Here is a 23,340-nt window from a genome sequence, read left to right as displayed (position 1 = left end):
ATACAATATGTTTAAGGATCTCGATTTTTCTATTCAAATAACATATCATATCTTATTGCGTGTCTCAATTTTTCCAATATAAATTTGAATACGTTTTTTTTTATAATGAAAATTTAAAGTATAAACTAATGTGATACAGCGAGGTAGTTCGATGGTCAGAAGTGTGGACTAGGTAAGAAAAAGACTGAAGACATTAGAAAGACCCTGACGAAATTGAACGTTATAGTATATCGCTTGCACATTAGATCCATAGACCATTAGATCGGACCGATCACCGATTTCGTTAATGCGAATATTGTACAGCTCATTTAAATTATACATAGTTGTTATCATTTAATAAATAATGATAAGTGATGGTATTATCGATTGTGGATAATGACGGATTAATTAGGTATTTTATTTAGCCATTAAAATTTAAATTAAATTCAAATTCTATGGTTTGTCCGACATGCACACCGATATCGTCGTATTGAAACAATACTTTTAGATGGTTCATGGTTGTAGACCATGATAACGATTAAAGATAATTTATATTTTATATTATCACAAGATTTGTATATTTATCTTTAATCGTGTAGTAGAGTGTAGACTGTAGTCTATCTATCTATCTATACAACCAAGGGCGCCCACAGGACAGAGGGTGCCCCCCTAGCTTCCTGCAAATTAGAGAAATGTTTATCCAATATCCTAAAATTTGTAAAATCTATTGCAAACTCATAGGCGCCCCCCCTGAATTTTAACCTGCGGGCGCCCTTGTATACAACCGTGGTCTCTCTCGCACAATAGGTCCTTATTATTTTGAAAAAAAAAAGTTAAACCAAATGTAAAAAAATGTTATGTTTGCTTAAATTTTGATTGAAACCAAAAAGTTTAAAACGTTAATTATTCATTCTAAATAATATGCTAGTCGCCAAATCCAAATGTATAGCCGATAGTAATATTATAGGTGAGTATTATAGAATGTAACGGCCATATTAACAAATTTGAAATATGATTTTTAGCTATACAAGTAAGTATACAGCTGGCAACACTGTAATGGTGATGAATCGGATAACAAGTATTTGATAACAGCTGTAAACCAAGTGTGAAGTATCCAAACTTTGGTAGCTGATTTTCGCGCCAATTGAACACAAAACAATTAACTATTAAGTATTAACACAAATTATAACCACTCTTCAGTCTTCACCCATGTCGAATGTCTGTAACGTACCGATATAAGAAGAATCAAAGAATAATTTTATTTGTTCACAATTCACATACACGTTTCGAACGGACTACGGTATTGTGCCGTGTGCAGTAATTGTTGACTGGTGTGCGGTAACTACTAACTAATCGTCGGTTCTTATATTTTTTAACTATTCTAAAATTTGGATTGTGGTGCGCTTTTAAGTTTCTGTTCGTTATTGTACCTGTTATTTTTATGGATAATTTCTAAGTCTTAATTTTTTTAATGCGTTATGTCGTATCTCTGTTTTCTACAATTGTTTTTCTATAATTTGATTAAATAGTCAAAACTTGTCTCCAACTAAGACGCGAGCGATCATCTACAATAATATAAGATTTTACTGAAACGCATTTCTACATATTTGAAGAAAATGCAAGCTCAACAGAAAACGTTGGATAACTTTATTAAAAGCAGAAAACGACCTGCAAATGATGATATTATACACAATAAAGGGTTGATTAACTCCAGTACAGATGAAGTTTCTAAGCCAAGCAGAAAATTGTCTTTTGATGATCAACCCTTAGTGCAAACAATTAAAAAACCAAAGGTGATAATATATATGATTATATTTTTATTTAAAATAATTAATGTGTATAAATTATATTATACCTATTGGTAATAGAAGTTTGAACAATGTATAATACAAACATAAACAAACATAAGTGAAAAAATCCATTCGGCTATGTTGCTTGTATACAAACAAGGTTTGCATTTCATACTTTTATACCAACATTTCCAACAAAGAAAATCTCCGAATATTTTATGTTTTCATTCATGTCTGTAACTATATTCCTCTTGAGGTTAGGTAACTTTGTAAATAAAATGCTACGTTTGAACAATAGTGAGCCAAGTCAAGCCACAGCCGTGGGCAACTGATAAAATGAAAATTTAAATGTCTTAATTAGGTAAGTCAACCTTTGCATTCCTGGTCGGCAGCGGTTTGCCACTCTCTCACCCACTTTAATGGTCATTATGTTTATTGCCTGAAAAAAAAAAACAATTATGTAATCTGTAGTGATCTTTGTGTGGGGGTACATTGTTAAACATTTCAAAATGATTTTACAAGTATTACTATTTTAACAAGGATATTATTAATGTATTATTAGATTGAACCAACCATGATTGAGACTCCAATTTCGAACAAAGAATCTGATCCCAATGAAGGCTATTCAAAAAATGTAGCCGATAAAGATGATCAAAAGCGTGACAATGAAAATCAAGGAGAGAGGGCAACAACCCCAGAACAGTCTCCAACGACAAAGGCTCAGTTACGAAGAGTATGTATATATTTTATTATAATATGTTATATAAATTATCAAACAGTTGGTCTGCTGTATAAGGTAATTCTTAACTATTTATGTATAATGTCAAATTGTAGAAAAACATTACTCAATTTAAATTTTATGTTACAGGACTTGGATTTGGGCGAGTTTCGTAAAATTGTACGCAAAAAACAAAATCTTAAAAAATTACAAGAAAAGATTAATAATGTCAATCAAAGTCGAAACAAATTTTTGGCTGCCGAAGCCAAAGTGGAAGAAGCAAAAAATCATTATTTATCATCTTTCAAATCAGTCGATCTCATTCTAGATACTAGTCCTATTAAATTAGGAATGAGTCCAATTAAAAAACATCAGTTAAAACCAACTGCTTTGTTTCCTAGCACAGCACAAGCAATAGTCAGTCCTAGAAAAACTCTTACCTCCCAAAGTCCACAACCTAAGGAGTATGTTTCGCCCAGAAAGTTGTTGAATGAAGTTGGATCACTTTTAGCTATGTCCCCATCAAAAAGATTTTCCACATTAGTTGAATCGAATGCATTGCCATTGCCGTTAAAGTATAGAATATTGAATGAACTATTCAAGGCTATGGAAACTGTAACGTCAATGATGTTTAGTAGAAAAGAGAAAATTACATTTACTAAACTTCAACGAGGCGTTCAACAAATGACGAGAAAGTAAGAGTAATTATTTTTTTATAATTTAAATTGAATAACGAATTTAAAACTTTTGTTCTCTTCAAAGTAATTTTACCGAACATCACTTGGCACAAATAAAATCTGTTGTGCCGGAAATGTATTCTTATTCGTTAGTGAAATCATTAAAGGACAAAATTAGTTTTGAACTGGTTATAACTCCAGTTTATGGTAAGTATTTAATTTTTATTAAAATTAAAATTAAACTGATATAAAAAACAAATTGATCAGGTTCTGCTAAACAAGAAAATGTTGACTTAATCAAATTAACAACCCAAAGGAAAAAGACTTTTTCAAATACTTTACTTGACATCATGAAAAACTTTCATCAGGTATGAAAATAATAATTGTTGTTATTAACTGAATTCAAATGTCACAATATATGCTAAGTCGTATTTTTATTTTTTTTAAACTAGTCTTGTGATAACTTTTGTGAATTTTATAAATTATTATTACCGAAATTTGGATTAAAAAGTTTTAAAAAAAAAGTATAGTTTGTCATATATTTTTAAAGAAATTAATCAAAATAAATACAATTAAAACAAATGAAATACAATTTCATGATATTCCATGAGAGTACTCTTGTTTTTAAGTTATTCTTTAAATTTCGCTAGTGTTTGTTAAATTTTTTTTTTTTTTTTAACTAAGTACTTCAATCCATATTCCAAAGCTTATGAATAAAAATAAATTTCAATAAGTTCTTTAATTTATTTTCTTTTATTTGCAAAAGTAATATTTTAGCTCTCTTTTCATGTGACACATGCACAGTATAATTGTGTAGATTTATTTATATTTCTAGGATTATCTCAGTAATTTAATTCCACCAATTGTTATTGACAAAAATAAAATAACAAGATGGCACCCTGAGTTTGATGTTGAATCTGTAGCTGATATCAAACCATCACCTTTGCCCAAAATAGAAATCGGCAAACCTAAAATAACATCCACAAAAGATATATTGGGTATGACATAAAAATGTGTTGATTCTATTACTATGATAATTAATTATTATATTAATTATATTTAGACCAATCACATCAATTATTTGCTTATAACAATCGTTTAAATCGAACATTGGCAACCATGACGGAAGAACAGCAAAGTTTACCGAAAACAAAAGCTTCAACTGATGATGCTAAAAATGCTTTACACAGTGCATTAAAGGGCATTCCAAAATCATTACTTTTGAAGGTATTTTCAGCCACAATCAGGTATTTAAAATGTTTAAATTATATTACAATTTTTTTTTTTAGATTCAAGCTAAACAGGTAGAAAAAGCAAAAGAATTAATGACAAGATCCGTCGTTCAATTAGATGAAGACAGAATGATGAGCAGATTACCAGAGATTGCTCGTAGAATACGTACTTACTTTGTACAAATGCAAAAAAATATCATGCCTTTAAAAAAAGTTACTGAACAATTAAAACAGAGTTACCCTGAAGCTTTGACTGAGTGTAATTATATTGTAGACTAATCAATCAATACACACAAAACTTTAATTAAAAATAATTAACACAAATTGTCTTTATTTAGATGATTGGAAAACTCATTTAAATCTCCTTCAGGATAAAGTTCCTCAGTGGATTGTATTGAAAGTGTTAGATGGAATTGAACACGTCAAAGTGGATAAAAAAATACCATTTGAAGAATCTGTGATAAAAAAATTGAATTCTCATTTTAAATTTGCAGACTAATATTTTATTTCAGATTATTTTTTTATATAAGCAACATAGATATATATACACATTAATAACTAGTTTTGCATTATGTCATTAATATTTTTTGATTTTTTAAACATTTTTTTGTGAATAAATTAAATTTTTTATTCGTTTGTAATTCTTTATAATATCAGTTGATTATAGCTGTAAAGTAGTATTATACTTTTGAAATATAAATAATGGAAATAATTTTTCAATAGAAAATGTTGTATTCTATAGAAGTGTAATTTTATGTATGACATTTTTTAAAAATAATTTTATTTATGTTTAAAAAAAAATAATAACATTTATAAAAAGGGTAATTATATAGATGGTAAAAGAATCTCTGTCATTTTTTTGTTATAAATTACACTATAAACATCTGTTTTATAGACTACTTTGGTTTAACTATTTAGTTGTTCTTAGATGATAGAAAAGGAAGTTACACTTTGTGTTTGCAACCTTATGCCATTTTTTACTATGTAATTGTTATATTGTGATTGATCAATTGTGCAAATTTTTTATATATATAAAATTGTATTTATATTATTTTTTTTTAAACTTATATTCGAATAAGTAATTATAATTAATTACAATATTCTAGCACAAACAAATAGTTAAAAAAACATATGTATATGATTTTTTATTTTATACGTAATATATTATAATTAAAGAAATTAATTAATGAATAATTATTTGAATAATACGTACTCAAAATGATTGTTTAGCTATATTTTATTTAAATAATGCATGGCATTGTGACATAATTAGTTAAGAATATACTTATTTATTATTATTTACTAATAATTTTATATACATGATTAAATAAGAGCTAAAGTATACATAGAATATAATAATTACATTTTGTCATAGTTTTATTATTTTAAAGAATTTAATTATTTTTGATACGTTGTGGGGTTGGTTTCTTGTAAGCTAACCGACATTGCGAGTTTAGCTCTTTATTTTATATATTTTCGAACTTAACACAATACATTTTTTTAAACAAACTACTTCTTTGAAAAATAATCTTAAAAATGAAAAAGAGTAGTTATAAAAAAAAATCTACATAATTTAAAACAATATATTAACTGTCCTAAGAACATTGATAAAAAATATACTGCCTATCAGGTTAGAGCATAGACATACATCCATGGATACAACAATATTATTATTTAAATTGTCTGAAAAATTTCACCATATGATATTTGATATATAACAACACTTTATATCACCTTAGTAACATAAAAATTTAGTCTCCTGAACAATTAATCAAGAATTTCTGTCATTTGAATTTTCTAGTTCTAAAACAAATTTTTTCGTAAGAAAGCTTGTGATTCTTTCCGAAATGTATTTTAGTTCTTTTTTTTTTGGTAACAACAGAAGACCAACAGCAGTGTTTCGATATGGCAAAATTTGTCAGTAATCAAAAAGCATTTTGTCGATTTGATGATAAGGTAGGACGTTTTATCATTATAATTATTTGTAAGCAAACTACTTAATATAATATATATGTATTATTTTTTTATTGAAGATTAGGCTTCAACCTATTTTTAGCTATTTACAATAATGGTGTATATTTAGTATTTACAGTGTTTTTATTAAATTTGTGTTCTGAAAATATTGAAATATTTTGTTTATGTTCTGGATATGTCAGCTAGTGCTTATTTAATCTTGTTTGGAATTTCATATTGGGTGCGTTTTTCATCGTATTTCTTGCATTCTTTAACTATGTGTTTGATTGTGAGGGGGACTAGGCAAGTTTTACAGTTAGGTTTTTCATCTTTGGTTTTTAATTGCGTGTGTGAGGTTTAAGTGGCTAATTCGAAGTCTTGTTAGGCATACCGGTTCTCTTCTCGGGATATGTGGGGTGTTAGTATAAGAGGGTACCCAAAGTAGGATAATTTGAGTTGATTGGGAAAAGATGGAGGATTGTATTTGTTTGATTATGTCATTTTTTGTTTTTGACAGCCCCTAAAACACTGAAAGAGTCGCTAATGACAATTGTTTTGTTAAAGTTTAGAGAGGATGCTAGTTCAATTGCTTTAAATATAGCTAAGGCCTTTGCTGAAATGATGCTATGAAATTGTTCATTTTATATTGAATTATATTTTCTTTGTTAACAATGGTTATTCCTACTCCGGTTTTCGATTGTAATGCATCAATGTAAATCTGTCGGTAATCGAGAAATTCGGTTTGAATGATATTATTAAACTTGTTTAGAATAGTTTCCTGATATGTGTTTGCTTTTTTGATTCTTGTGAAGGTCTATTTTCCAGTATGGAAACAAGGCTGTTAGTTCTTGTTTATTTATAAATGCACTGCATATTTCTTTGTGTGAGCAAATTAAAGGGTCAATTGTCGTACGGTGTTTTCTAAAACCACTTTGTTCTATAGCTAAGAGTTTGTTTGACTCTAAGAACCATCTGATTCTAGTGTCAACTATTTTTTCAAGTGAACTCACTGGGCATAATAGCGATATTGGATGATGATTTTCGGGCTCAAACTTGTCTTTATTTGGTTTGGCTATAGGAATAATTATAGCTGTTTTCCAGCTGGAAGGAAAGTTACCTGATGACCAGATTGTGTTATATATTATTATTATTATTATGCGTATGGCGTATTGACCGAGAGTGGCTATGGCTAACTTTATGCCAGTTCGGTCGCCGGGTGCATGGCATTTCAGCCATGCATTCGGGGTTGTTAGTATGGGTCGCTGCTAAAAATCCCGGGTGGTCACCCATCCGGGATCAAGCAGCAACGGACACAGCTTAACCTCAAGTGCCACGCGGCATCTGAGGTGTCCACTGCGCCACACCTCACGATTGTTATATATGTTTAGTAAGGTTTGTGTGCCAAGCAATAAAAGTTTTTGTAAGAAAATATATGGTATACCATCTGGCTTGAAATTTTGCCACTTTTTTTATAGTGTGTCTGCTATTTCGAGGGGGTTGGAATTTATTACTTTATTTATTCTTGGCGACCGAGAGAATGGCGAGTAGTATTAGTATATTTTATTTTTCAATATTTTTACTTTGATTCTTTGTTAAACATATTTTGATAATTATAGTATATATATATATATATATATATATATATATATAGTAATTTTTAAGGAGCTGTTAACATGAAACATTTTGAATTGGATAAAAATATTGAACTTGGCTGAAATCTGGCTTGTGAGTCACATAAAAACCAAAATAATTACTTTTATTTATGTAGATAATTTTCATGAGATATATTCTTCTTTTTTTATATAAATAATTCATCAAAAACTTTGAAGTATCATAGAACAGACAAATTGTATATTATAACTTATTATTATTATTTTGCACTTTATGACTAACGTTTTAAAAATAAAAAATAAAACAATAATTATTTTTTAATATTTTGTAAAATGTATTATTATTTTTTTTTATAAATAATCAATCAATTATTGTCAAAAAAAACAACATTTTTTTATATTTATGTAATTATTAATTTATTGTATTTATAAATAGTATTAAACAATTATTTTTTATATTTCAAAATACGTGACTTGATTCTTATTATTTTTATACGTGTACAATATTTTTTGTTGGAATAACAGGATTAAATAAGTGAAACAAATAAAATTTTGAGTATAAAAAAAAAACGATGACTGTTTTTCAATAACAAGGAATATGCATTTAATCTGACTACACAGTTGATAATAAACTATATTGAAATTCTACTTAGGTGAATTGTGTATATTTAATATTTCTTTCTAGATTTTGTCATAAAATCTAACATTTAATAATTTGTTATCATAATAATACTATGAAGTAAGAGCCATGAAAAAGAAAAAATTTTACATACGTTAACTATTATGTAGCCAGTACAGTTGTAGACAACCGTAGTAGTGAGACGTACTGATCTATTTATTAAGTCCTACGAATATCTAAAGAACAGCTTTATCTAAGGGGTAGTGTTTTAAGTATTTTGATAAGACTTCATTTAGACCAAAAAGCCAGACAAAATTTCAGTTACTTAGGAGAGGAGTCCGATTTCAACTCTATAAAAACATAGAGTTCTTTTAAAACTTTACTAGGTTGTGTAATGTTTTTTTTATTTATTTATAAAAAAAAATGAAGTACAGATATCAAAAAAATAAAAACATTATCCTATAAATAAAGTTGTTCTCTAAACATTGAGAAAAATTTGGTAAATCTACACACACATAGAGATGCATAGTCCTGCATAGAGATGTTTTGATTGAAAATAAATTGTAATTTATCCTATATTAATGACCTATACCCCTGACAGGGGGGGATCACGTTAATCTGAACCTAGGGTAATCCAAAAGACGTGGTAATCCGACGGGCTTAACCCTTTACTGCATGAATTTTTTTTTTAACCATATGCTATAAATGTACTTAATATTACTTAAAAAAATAAAAATAAATTTTTTTTGAGTTTTGGTTTCATGGAAATCGCTAATTAAAGAATTGTACCAAATATGGAACATTGTGCATCAAAGATGTATAGCATAAGCAGATATAAACAATAAATACAATTGTTCCATATATGGAACATTGTGCAGTGAAGGGTTAAGAATTATTGCACCACCATATTTTGACCACAAAAGCGTTGAAAACTGCAAAGAAATAATGTTGTTGAGACGTTTGCGGAACAGTGCCTTTGATCAGCATATTATAGGAACCAGTGTTCAAAAAAAAATAACTCAATATTTTAAATGAATATGTATGTTGTCTTTTTCAATATAATATAAGTTTTAAAATTATATATTATGTAAAATATATAAGATAAATTAATATATATATATATATATATATTAAATAACTAATAAGAATAAATTGCACGGAAATTATATTTTTAAAAGTTTTATCACTCATAGATAATCTAATCTGAACAAATCGGTACCATAGATAAAATGAAACTTATCTTATCTGTGTCGATACTTTGAACTCTCAAATCATGTATCAACCTGGTATAATCATACCAGTGAGGTATAATTTATCCGCGCCCGCCATTGCGCGATAAAATTCAAATTTACCCAAATAGAGTTGGCGAGAGTGAACATCCTTGTCCCTTCCTAATTATCGCTGTCTCTATTTTGTCCGTTACTTTTATTGTAGCTGATTGATCTTTTTATAAATTATATATTACCCTTCTATTTCTGTAGTCAGCTCCTATTCCTTCTAAAGTATAGAATAGATCTTTCCATGGTACCTTATCAAAAGATCTTTCCATGGTACCTTATCAAAAGCCTTTTCCAAATCTATAAACGCTTTAAATGTGTCTTTTTAAATTCTATTTGTTTTTCTACCAATATTCTTAAGCCTAAGATTGCCTCTCTAGTCCTTTAGACTTTCTGGACCTTTGTTCCTTCTGAACCCGAATTGGTCGTCGCCTAACTCTTTTTTTACTATGTTTTCATTTCGATTGCATATTATCTTTACTAGGATTTTGGCTGCGTGTGCCATTAAACTTATCGTTCTGAATTCACTACATTTATCAGCCGTTGCTTTTTTAGGTATAGGTACTATAATACTTTCCTTGAAGTCTTCTGGGATCTCTCCCGTTGTATATATATATCACACTAATTTAAATAGCTCTTCTTGTATTTCTGTGCTCGCATTTTGGAAAAGTTCCATTGCTATTTCGTCTACACCTGCTGATTTACCTGTTTTCATTATCTTAAGAGTTTTATTGAACTCGTCTCTTAAGATTACTTCTCCTTGCATATCTGGATGTTATTATTATTATTGAGAAAGGCTTCTTCTCCTTTCTGATATAGAACTTCAAGGTATTGTTTCCATCTTGTTGCTATTTTGTCGTTGCCCAGTATCAAGTTTCCATCTATGTTCCTTATTTTGCTGTTTAGTTTCGTTTTTCTTTGGAAGAATTTCTTAGTTATGTTAAACGCTTAATCTATCCTGTTATTCCTAAGCAACTGTTCCACTTCTTGGCACTTTTCTTCTAACCATTTCTCTTGGTTATGCTATATGGGTATTTTGTATTATATCACAATAATCATATTTAAAAATTTAATTTTGGGTAGGTTTAGTGGATATTATGTTTTTTAAATCCAGCGACGCGGAGATCCTCATCTTATCTCCTCAGTTTTATTTTCCGGTGTCGCGATGACACTTAATTCCAGATAGATTTCCAGCCCGAAAACTTATGATTAGTTTAGGTAGGGCTACCTTTCCAGGGGTGTCAACCTTGCCGTGGTAGAAGGGCTTGCGTATTCCGACGACCCGGAGGGCTACTGGCAACGGGTTACCCAACGTCAGCAGGCCGAAGAAGAGGAATCAGACAAATCGACACTCTGGGCAGGCGAGCCCATTAGTCCTGTAAGACAATCGCCTAAGGGAAGGAATCCCTAACAGAAAACCAATTTTTTTATATGACTAGTACAAATAAAAAAATACAAGCTCCTAGGGCCCTCTTATCGGGAGGGGTCGGACCCCAAGGAACGGCAGTTGGGAGTGGCTCGTCCCAAAGGTCGTATCGAGCCAACAGCTTAGCTGTTGGTAGCCCTGCGCCGGGAGTGGTTGACCATGCTCCCGGTCCGGATAACGTCAATGGAAACGGAGGAGACGAAGAGACGACGGAGAATGATTCCATTATTAACCGTGTTGTTAAAAGGATTCTAAAAGTAATAAAACTAATTCTAAAAGTAATAAAACTAATTCTAAAATTATTAATATTAATTTATGAACTATTGGTAATAATACTATGGCTTTTAAAAGTTTTGTTTAAATTCATTATAATAGCACTAAAAATCTTATTTTTTATAATACGTCTAGTATTTAAATTTCTAAAAATCATATATTTTATATCACGTTTTCTCATACTTCAACTTCTAAATTACATAGTATTAATATTAAGAGAGCTATTACCATTGTTGAGATCGACACGGTTACCTAGGCCACCGCGGTTACCTAGAATACCACAACCACCACGGTTACCATGGTACAGAAGAATATCATGGTTTCGTCGTCCTTCATGGTCAGAATTGTTACCATGGATTCCGCATTTACCATTTTTTTCTTGTGTATCATGGTTTTCGTGCTTGGCGGGGTTACCTTCGTTAACAAGTGTGCTAAGGTTATCGGAGCCATCAAGGTCACATTTTCCTGTGCCACCACGGCCTTCAGTTATACAAAGGCTACCTCGATTAGGGCGATTACTATTGTGGCGTTTACCACGCTTCCTATGGTTTTTCGTGTAATCACTGTAACCTAAGTATTTGTAACGTAATTCATAGACCATGGTAATACTTTAGTTCACAGTGGAGTATTTACACCATAAAAATACTAATTTTTTGAAATAAATGAATATTAATATTAATTAAAAAGTATAATTTGTTTTTAAAAGGTTAAAATATTTTACAAAAGTTAATTGAAAGTATAAAAATATAACCTTAAATTGTTTTTAAATTCATTTGAAAACCTATAAAATATTTTTGTTTAGGGTTTTTGTGTAAATACTTCACTTTGCGGCTGTCCTTAAACAAACACAGTTATTAACACTCCTATTAAAATATTATTTTTTATTTTTTTATTGTAAACATATTATTGTGTTTGATAAAAAAAAAATAATATAAATTTTATAAATGTATTTCAATTTCAATGTATTATTTCTATCATATAAATATCGGCTTAAGTAATAACTGTGTTTTGGATAGCCGTGGTATGGTTGGCAAAGTCCTTCTCCACCTCCACGTGGGGCCGACTGGTAACGACTCTAATGGGTCGGCTGACGGAGAAGGCAATATATTATAGTGTAGTGTATAGATAATATCGTTGAAAAAAATATTTCATTAATTTATTTATTATATAAAAGCTACCGTTGTAGGTTGAGTTCGGATTGTTTTTTAAACCATTGACGTGACATAACATTCGGTTAACACTTACTTTTTATGCGATTTAAAACATAAGTACATGTAAGACATAATCGTTTATTTTATTTAACACGATAATAACATGTGTTATACTACTTAAAAAATAAGCTATTGTACAAAATCAAATTACACTAAAAAATAATTTAGTAATGTAGCAAAACACCCAAATACATAGACGTATAGAAATTGCCTATGCAAAACGCCGTTTAAATAACACCGGTTGAATAAGCTATAAGTTAAATATAGTTCTAAGACAAGTATAAGTGTGTTTATTTACTCATTAAATTAATGGTTTAATTTAAATAAATTATTAATATTAATCGTCAAATATAAAAAAAAATAATGATTTGTTTATTTTCTATTCTAAGTAAATTAAAAAAAAACATAACGATTATTAAATACATACGTATTTGATTTATTTAATGTATACTTATGTTTTTAACGATATTATAAATAAATAAATGATGAAAATATGATACTATCATATTTTATTTGAATTTTAAATTAACTAGAATTGTCAGATTCACTCTTCTTTTTTTTAGTTTTATTACTGCATTTGTTAAAATATTTTAAAGGACTCCCTTGTCCAGTAGATGTAGATGGTACAGGAGTTCCAGAAACAATATTAAATTCAACCGATTTTTTATTTAAACAAGTATCAAACTTTTTTTTAAAAAATGTCTTTTTTCTTCGAACTCTTCTCCCAACGATCATTCATTTTCATTGAAAAATGTTTTATTTTTTCTCTCATTTCTCTCAAACACTCTTCAGACATTTTTACTGCATTAAACTTGTTAACAATATGCTTAAATAATTCCTCATTACTTCTATTCTTATTATATTTTTGTCAAACTTCATAAAATCCTCGTCTTGGAAGCGAATACTGTGACTCTAAAATGTAATTTTAAAAATAAAAAATAAGCTATTTGCGCAAAAAGAGTTTCATATATTTTTAAACTACATATATTTTTCTACTTAATAAAAAAAACCACCTTGGTACAACATGGCATATTTTTTTTTTTTTTTTTATTTCCCTCGGCGGCAAAGGCCATTGGGTTACATTAAATTATTACATTTGGGTTACATTGTGCAGAAACAGTACACCCTCATAGACAACTGCATAATTTGGTCTGGGTCATAAAACTAACAAGCCTGTTAATGGCCCCGGGTGAGGACCGAGGGTTTCTGACAGATCCTCCGATATTTCGTTATCACTTCGTTGAGTCTGATATTTTGTGCACTCCGTAAGTATGTGTTTCACCGTTAGCCGAACTCCACATGCTTCGCAGATAGGGGTTTCAGACTTTGACATTAAGAAGTCGTGTGTCAATCGAGTGTGTCCAATTTTCATTCTGGTAATGAGGACTTGATTCTTTCTAGATAAGTTGGTCGGTTGGGTCCATTTGTAAGTGTGATTTTTGATTTCATTGAGTTTTGTATGTAAGGACCTCCATTGCAGATTCCATTCTTGATAATATGTCGATTTGATATGCAATTTTAGGTCGCCCGTCGCTGTGAGAAAGAATGTTGAGAGTTCCTGCCGATTGTGATGATATTGCTTCTTTTGCTGCAATATCAGCTATTTCATTGCCAGCTATGTTACAGTGACCTGGGATCCACATGATTTGAATTAAAAACCCTTGTTTTTGGAGTTTGTACATTAGGTTAAGAATCAAAGTGGTTATGTCTGAAGGATTATAAACGTTGTTCAGGTTTTTTATGACACTGAGAGAGTCACTAAAGATGGTGGATTTCCTTATGTTATTTTCTTTAATGATTTGTATTGCTTGTAATATTGCGATAGCTTCTGCCGTGTAGATAGATGTGAAGTTAGCTAGTCTAAAAAGATATTTTCTTTCGTTCCAAATGACCGAAATACCGACACCATTTCCGTTTTTGGATGCGTCCGTATACATTTTTTCTGATTCATCTAGGTGACATGTTTGTAGTAAAAGATGACTGTACCTTTTTGGATCTGTACACTTTTTTTTGTAAGTTGTTAAATCTGTATTAATGTTTAAATCTGATTTCCATGGAGGGATATCGGTATATTTTTGCATATTTTTGTTATCGTCTAAAGAAAAGTTTAATACAGAAAATTTGTAATTTTGTTAAAAAACAATTCCATATAAGATGTTTACATAAAAAATCACCTTTAAATGATGAATCCATTTTTCACAAAAATCCTGGAGAAAAAATATAAACCTCTTTAAAAATGCACTAGAATGCAACTGATAATGACCAACAGTATCTATAACGATTAAATGGTTAATAGTACTCAATAATATAACAAAACCAGCCAAGGGCTATTATAATGGTCTTGGGAACTGATATAGATAATATTAAGACGTAAACAATTTCATTTTGTCCACCTATTTTTAGCAATCAGCCCACTGTGGGTTGCTTCAACAGGTAACCAACAAATTTTCATTAACTATATATCGTGTTGTTAATTCGCATATTACTAACAACGGCAACTAAAGGAATGCAAAAATACAATTAAAATTGCAAAATTCTAATATAAATATACAATTTTGAACACATTTTTGCTTTCACCGATATTGAACATTCCTACCATCTAGAGATTCGCGTCGGAGCGTTTATTTGAAAGTGATAACACTTTGTTCATCCACGTTAGGCCCCAATCCTTAGTTTACTGGCTTTTGTTTTACTAATTTTATTGTTTTCTGCCATACGCTTGAATAAATGACCATTTCTTTTTTCGAAGAATAATACAAAGCATTTGAAACATAAAAGGGATGACAAATTAGAAAATTAAATAAAATTCTAGTCATATTTGGTACTACATGGCCAACACGGTTTCACTATTAATCTGTCCATGTTAAATATTGAAAGAAATGTGTCAACAAAATAACATCTTAAGTCGGTACTGTGTAACAAATTGTCACTTGGGTATATATTATAGATCATCTGACGTGGCGGCAGAGGAGGTGGTCGTCCTCTAGTTGTTATATAAGGTGGGTCTAGGGTTTACTACTTATCGTATGAACCACCTACAATTTGGTAAGAAGGGTCGTTTAACCAGAAAAGTATTTTGAGGAAGGGGCACTAGTTAATTCAAGTCTGAGGGGTAGTATAAATTATTTTATAACGGCACACGTAAATTAAAAAAATATATATATATATTATATATTTTAAAGGGACATATTATGCCCCCTTCTCCGGGCAACAGCACCAGTTCGCCTCTAAAGTCTGAACGATGGTTAAATCGTGATCAAGTAAATAACTAATGACAATAACAATTATTTTAATGTGGATTATTCATTTTTATTTTATTCTGAAATAAAATCACAGATACATAATCTGTGGATAAAATCGACAAATTTGAGATTCATACAGATTATTGTCGAGTTTAATATACAACTACTAATAAAGAACGAAGCATCAAAATGGTAATGAGTCGATTATATAATAATTGTTTTTACATTTTAATTTTATTATCAGCTGTACCTATCAAATATTGACTTGAGCTGCTTTTTTTATCTCTTTGGTTTAAGCAACCATGGTTCTTATCAAATGCTCGCCCCACATCAGCTCTCCTTATGACTTGACTGTCCCGTATGTATGTATGTATGTATATGTATGACAGTATAACTTTTTCCATTCAGCATTTAACAACACGAAGTTTAATTATTATTTTAAAGCAGACAGCATAATACTTTTTTATAGTTTTATTAAAAAGTGCTAAGCTCACGATATTTCACCTTCATATTACAATACAATGTCGCTTAATACCGTTTTTATCATTTTTTAAAATAAATCCTTTTTTACTTCTTCTTTTAGTTACAATAATGTTTCACAAATAACATTCAATTTAAATGTAATCATTTCGAGTGAAATCAAACGTTAATCTTAATTCAAATGCTAGCTACAAATGGATACCAATATCGGGGTATTCGAGAATGCTATCATACAGGTGGTGGTCGAAAGTGTTGTGCCGGATATGATAGTTGTGTCATACACTGCCAAAAATGGGTCTGTTTACCAAGGCATATTGCTGAATAACGCTAAGAGGTAAGTACTTGTAAAAAAGTATTTATCATGTTATTGCGGGATAATGATCATGCGCTCATAACGAGTAAAATGAGTCATTGGATTTTTAGTGGTTTGCTTGTATGTCAAATAGTTACTCGAATCGGTCCATTTAACTGTGATAAACCGTTTTTAACTGTTAATTTTCATGTAACCCCTATCTACATAGTAATTTATCGAATTACTTATCATTATTTGTTGTTTTGTAGGCGTTTCCCGTGTGGAAGTGTCCCATTGACAAAACCAGCGTTATCGCCCAGAAATTGTAAGACTGAATCTGATAACGATGTGTTGTATGCTGTAACTCAACGTTTTACCTATTTCCAAAACACTCCTACCACGTTTAAAAAGATTCCCAACAAAACTAAAAAAGTGAAAAAGCCTATGACTGTTCGTTTACGACCACGGCAAGTGTTGTGTACCAAGTGCAAATCGATTTGTACAGAAAATTCTGACAACGTTGAAAATTCTAAGGATCCTGTTAAAAATGGAACAAACCAATTAGTTCCTGAAGTTAACGGAGATAGAAGATTGCTACGAAGTCAAGGTCCTGTTCCGGAACCTACACCAAAGTCAAAATCCAACTGTATATCCGATATGAAATCGATGTGCCGTACATTAATGCCCAATATTGCTAAACTTAAACCTAGAGAAATAACGGACGCATTCAACAAGTACCCGACTTTAACCGAGATAGTCGAGTGGGACGATAACAAAAAAGACTGCGAAGATGACTGTGATAGTGAAGACAATGATGAAGAATCGGCATTTCAAAAGAAACCTATTGTAGGGTCGGTCGAAGATTTATGGGATGACACTACTGTAGAAGAGACAAAAAAAACCCCAATTATTAAAATAACGTTTGGATCTCAAGGTGAAGGTACTGTTATGGAAATACCGTCTAGACAAGCCGATGGTGAAAGCGAACCAAACAAATTATTACGTAAACGAGGTAAACGTAGACGACAAGATGGTGAAAAAAGGAAAAAGCACAAGAAAAGACATAAAGAGCATGAAAATAATCCTGACATTAACAACATATCGTTTGACACAAACAATTTAAACGCAAAAGAGGAATACAACATAGCAACGGAACCCAATGATGACTATGAAACTAACGGTGAACATTATGATGAAACCAAATCGAATAGCTCACACAATCTTTTGATTATTCCAAAATTGGAACCGGACGAAACAAATTCTTGTTTTGTTTTAAAATCGGGAAAAGTTCTTCACGAAGGCGATATTGTTTGGGGAAAAGTCAAGGGTTTTCCTTGGTGGCCGGCAAAAGTATGTTTAAAATCTATTTTTATCTAGTTTATGAATTAACTAAACTAATTAAATGAATTTCTGTTACTAGGTATCAAATTTTGCAACAAATAACGGTGAAGAACATGGTTCGTTTGTTAATGTCACTTGGTTTGGTTCTTCTACTAGTTCATTACTTAACTGCGATCAGATCAACCCGTTTTTAGATTTTTATAAGGTATTTTAGGCGATTACATTATTCAGTTTGTAATTTGTAATTGAATGTTGTTTTTTTTTATTAGAAAACATTTATAACAATTATATATATACAGGGTGGCCCACGAAGATTTGACAAATTAAACAACTTTTGTTCTAGTCAATATTTTTGATTTTTTTTTTTTAAATAATTTATACTCATTTGCGCTATAAGCACCGTGGTTTTTATAGCTCTTACCGGTTTTACTTTATTAATAGTTTTTTTATTTTTTTCAAGATAGCCATTTTTTTCAAAATAATTTTACAAAAAGAATTGGCGAAAAAAATTTGGATTTTTATTCATCCGTTCAAAAATTATATTCATTTGAAAGTGAGGATGACTGATGACGGGAGGTGGAATGCGGTAGAGTAAACCGCGTAGACTTATTTTTATCAGTGCGCGTTACCTACCGCACTCCACCTCCCGGCATCAGTCATCCTCACTTTCAAATGAATATAACTTTTAAACGGATGAATAAAAATCCAAATTTTATCGCCAATTCATTTTTTAAAATTATTTTAAACAAAATGGCTACCTTGAAAAAAATAAAAATATGTAATAAAAAAAAAAAAAACTATTAAAAAAAGTAAAACAGGTAAGTGCAATAAAAGCCACGGTGCTTATGGCGCAAATGAGTATAAATTATTTAAAAAAAAAAAATCAAAAATATTCACTAGAACAAAAGTTGTTTAATTTGTCAAATCTTTGTGTGCCACCCTGTATATACATGTATTAGAAATAAGGAAAGAATTTTATTAAAATGTCATTAATAATTATTTTATTAATAAAATATTACATTTTTTTTTAGTCGCGTTTTAACAAACATAAGAAAACGACAAGCTATAAAGAAGCAATTAAACAAGCTATGGCCGAAGCCAAACTACTACAGAATACTCCTACCAAAAATGAAAGTTAATGTTTGCAGATTTTTGTGAGTTTATGTTATTTAATGTTAATTTTTAATTTATCTTATCTAATTGTAATCATATTTTTCTTCAATACTTATCTTTTTCATTTGAATTTGTCATTATTATTTTATTTATATTTATATCATTTATCGTATTTTTAACTAGTCCTTAAAACAAAGCACAGGTTTGCATCACAAACTTTTAACAAAAACGATTTTAGATAATATTGAACCACATACTTTCAATAGCTTTTAGTAAGCTATTATATGTTCATAAAAACACAGGTCGAATTTTTATTTTAAAAACAGTTCCTTTCTTTTTAATGATTTTTTATAGAATTTTAAAAGTGTTATTTTAAATAAGTTTATTTATAATGCTTTGTTTTATTATGAAACAACAAATTTAATAATTGCTAAAAATTACAGTTGAAAATATGATACAATTTTACAATTTTGTGACAATAATAGCTTACTTGAATTATCAAAGTGTTAATATGAAGATTAAAATATATTTGTTAAGTATTACACGGGAAAACATACTTAATTAACTAAAAATAAAAACAATATTGTGCTCTTTCATTTTGGAAATGTGAAGATCTAATATTCTATCTTTGTAAATCTAATATTACAGGGTTTAATTATTTATTTTTATATAAATATCAACAGTATGAAATTTATATATTTTTTTTCAAAGCCCTTATCAATATTAAGATTTTAAATTAAAACCAATATGTTTAATACTTTTTTTTTTTTAAGAGCGATCTGTTTGAAATATTTGTTTTCTATTGTTACAATTAGTTTTAAGTTACTCTTGAAAATCAGCATTTCAAACTGAAGAAATGTGCTAATTATATCAACAATTATGATCAAAACAAAAAAAAATTATATAACATCTTTTTGTCCTTACTTTATTTTTTAGCGCTTATATCTCTAAAAGTTTTTTTCAGAATTGTTTATCGACCAGTTATATTAAATGTTATGTAAAATATTATTTATATATTATTCTTAATTTAATTATGTAGGTAACATTAGTAAAAATACCAAAAGAATTTCAAAAGTAACTGAGTTTTAAAAGGGGTACAGTTATAGGAAAATTGTATGTAATAAAAAAAATAACTACTATGACTAAAACAAAATGTCAATTTCTTCTGAGAAATTGGTGTCTTGCTTTTAATCATTTGAAATCCACCTGATACTACTGATAAAATTTTTACATTTATTATATTTATTGCAAAATCGAGTTTGTGGAGTTTTTTCCTACGTTAATAATCTTTGTTTGTTATTTTGAACTTAGTTTTGATTAAAAGTCAAATGAATAATTTTTTCAGACTTCTTTGGTTTTGATTATTTTTATTTTACAAACAATTGAGATTAATATTAAATTGGTTGAACTATACAATTTGAGTATTAACGTTACAACTCCCATAAATTGTTTTCTGTCTTTCATTAAAGTTATTATTGTATAAAAAGAATAAAGTTTTGGGGAATTTTTTTAATATACATTTTATAAATAAACTACTTTATCTCTGATTAATACAGATACAGTCTGATGTATACTTTTGATATTATATAAATATTTTTTTTTTTTATGTACAAAGCAGAGTAGGATTAACATATCTTTACTACCTCTAAAATCAATGGGTATATTTCTGGTATTATTTGTGATATGTTTACTTTAGCCTCGTGGTAGGATATAGCATATTATATTTTCAAGTCGTTAAGAATACAGACTTTAACCACTTAAAAATTATTTTATTCAATTATTCTTCATAGTATTGTCTATTCGTTTTAATTGTGACTGTCTTCGAATTTAAACTATTCTGACGAGTAGGTGGTGCTACGCTCAAATATTTGAAAGTCACCGATCTCATGCCAGTTTTTTTACCGTTGAGTGACGTAGAGACGGGTGGTATAATACGGATTCGTCAGACCATCTTAGCTATGATGAAATATCTCTTTTTGTTGACTACAAAATAACTGTATGTGAAATCGGTAGCTTTTTCTAATGGTATAACTCGACTTGTATGTAATTTTTCAATCAATATTCTTGAATAAATTTTCAATATCGTTTGTTTTTGAAACGTTACTATAATGTATTTGCAATTTATTCGAGACGCTTATTTTAAGAGACTTTTAATATCAACAACTAGTAGCAGAATGATACAATAAATAATTTAAACGAAAAAAAAAACATCCAATTTTGATTTATAAATTAGATATATTTAAATATTCAATTAATTTACTCAAAAATTCATACATTTTTTTTACTTTTTTTTTTTGTATTGATATAAAAAAAAAGTTATAAATTTCAACACGAAAAAAACAATTTTTTTTACCTACTTTTTATTGTTTAAAAATATTTAAATAACAAATTAAAGTACATTTTAACGAAATGGGTATTATATATGATTATCAAATGTTATAAAATAACCTACCGATAACATTATATAATCTACTAGTATTTATTGTTGTTAAACTGTGATTATTATGTTTTTGTAATCTATGTATAATTAATTTAAAAAAATACATTTATAATATTGTAATAATGTCTTTCTTAAAACCAACAAACAATATTAGCTATGTATAATATACTTAAGTATACCAAAGAATAAATATGACTAGAATAAATCAAAGTTGTCGTCACAGTTACCAAATAAAATATATATTATATTTCAATAATTTCCAATATAATACTTTGATAATATTGTTCTCGAAATAAGAATTTGCTAAGTTAACAATATTATTGATATACAATAATGTAAATTATGTAAACTGATTATTTTAACTAAAAGTTATGTATTCTGGTCTTGCATTTCACAATTATTATTATTTATTGGATAATGATAACTTTTTTGTTATAAGAAAGGGATTTTTTTTTATATATATATATATATATATATTGCTTGACTATTTGCAAAATTTCATTGTTTTTGTTGTTCAATTTTTAAATATTTATACTAAAAATGTATACTTAGCAGTTAATCAGGAAATATACACTAAACATAGTCAAAACAAATGTTATCAAATTTTCATGAATTTAATCTTAAATTTGAAGATGAAACTAGTTTTATTTTAGTTTTTTTTAATCGATATATAATATAATTTTATCTGAAATGTATGATTAAAAAAAAAAAAATATAAGCAAATTTATAGATTAATTTATTTGCATGTAATTAAATTATATTACACATTTTTGATTACGCAATGATTGATTACCTAAAAATCTACTATTTAAATTTTTAAATCAATACATATTCATTTTTCTAGAAAATATTTAATTTTAATGTGTGTGTTAAATTTATGAACTTAAAAACTCAAATTTATAAACTAAACATTGTTTCAATTAAATTTGTTTTTGAAATGGAAATTGCGTTAATACTTACTTGTATCAAATACATATTTTTTTTTTAAAGTTTTCATTTTTACATTACTTTTTAATAATTAAAATTATTATTATTCGATTTATCAATATAATAATTATAGTAAATAGTATTGTATGTGTTGTAGGTATAATACTTATTGTTTGACCTGTTATACTTATAATAATAAATAAGTAAATTGTATATTATATTATTATACATTATAATGTGATATTACATTATTTTTGTTATTTTCAAATTAAAAATAAAACTGAATTGTATAATCAAATATAAACATTATTTTTATATCACCGAATGTTGTTTTATAAATGATAATAAGTTCTCAGTTAGGAGGTTAATATCTTCCTCGTAAAATTTTTTTTATTTCCACAAATTGTTTAACTAATTAATAGGAGTGATGCAAACAATTGCCTATTTAAGTAATTGAAATGATTCAGAGTTTAAACTTTGAACATTTAATGTTCGGAATTTGGAATATTCGATTCAGTATTAAGAGCTAATTGACACATTAATTTAATAGTGTGGTTGGATCTTATTTGTCCGACGTAACTAACTTAAAATGTTTAGCACAATAAGGGAGTACAGGGATGTAATGGGACAAAAATGATTTAAAACTTTTAGCATATAATATTCAAAATTATTAGTAATATATAATCAAATGGGGTTAGCCATATTGTTAATAAAATTATCTGTTACTATTAACGTGTGGC

The 23,340-nt window shown here is 28.6% G+C and overlaps 2 protein-coding genes across 3 annotated transcripts; both read left to right on the top strand.

Moving 5' to 3' along the window:
* Window positions 1-1,051: 1,051 nt before the first annotated feature.
* On the top strand, window positions 1,052-5,474 carry LOC126833330 (DNA replication factor Cdt1-like). Of its 2 annotated transcripts, none has more exons than XM_050564596.1 (9): window positions 1,052-1,772; window positions 2,332-2,502; window positions 2,638-3,182; window positions 3,250-3,371; window positions 3,432-3,532; window positions 4,000-4,162; window positions 4,228-4,391; window positions 4,454-4,655; window positions 4,735-5,474. In XM_050564596.1, exons 1-9 carry the CDS (start codon window positions 1,596-1,598, stop codon window positions 4,893-4,895), a joined length of 1,806 nt encoding a protein of 601 aa, XP_050420553.1. In that variant the 5' UTR covers window positions 1,052-1,595; the 3' UTR covers window positions 4,896-5,474. The 2 variants fall into 2 exon arrangements, with proteins under 2 accessions (XP_050420553.1, XP_050420554.1); XM_050564597.1 differs by lacking the exon at window positions 1,052-1,772 and adding an exon at window positions 1,888-2,130.
* Window positions 5,475-16,398: 10,924 nt separating this feature from the next.
* Window positions 16,399-19,765, top strand: LOC126833485 (uncharacterized). The gene is made up of 4 exons (XM_050564860.1): window positions 16,399-16,821; window positions 17,049-18,129; window positions 18,200-18,325; window positions 19,152-19,765. Exons 1-4 carry the CDS (start codon window positions 16,682-16,684, stop codon window positions 19,257-19,259), a joined length of 1,455 nt encoding a protein of 484 aa, XP_050420817.1. The 5' UTR covers window positions 16,399-16,681; the 3' UTR covers window positions 19,260-19,765.
* Window positions 19,766-23,340: the final 3,575 nt, after the last annotated feature.

Source organism: Adelges cooleyi, unplaced genomic scaffold (genome assembly GCF_023614345.1).
Source record: "Adelges cooleyi isolate 19-005CV unplaced genomic scaffold, UGA_ACOO_1.1 ACOO_flye_CR_arks_rails_tigmint_CR_PRNA_2, whole genome shotgun sequence".
In the NCBI taxonomy this organism is placed as follows: domain Eukaryota; kingdom Metazoa; phylum Arthropoda; class Insecta; order Hemiptera; family Adelgidae; genus Adelges; species Adelges cooleyi.
The sequence above is the reverse complement of the archived record's forward strand: the minus strand, read 5'-3'. Positions and strand labels throughout refer to the sequence as shown.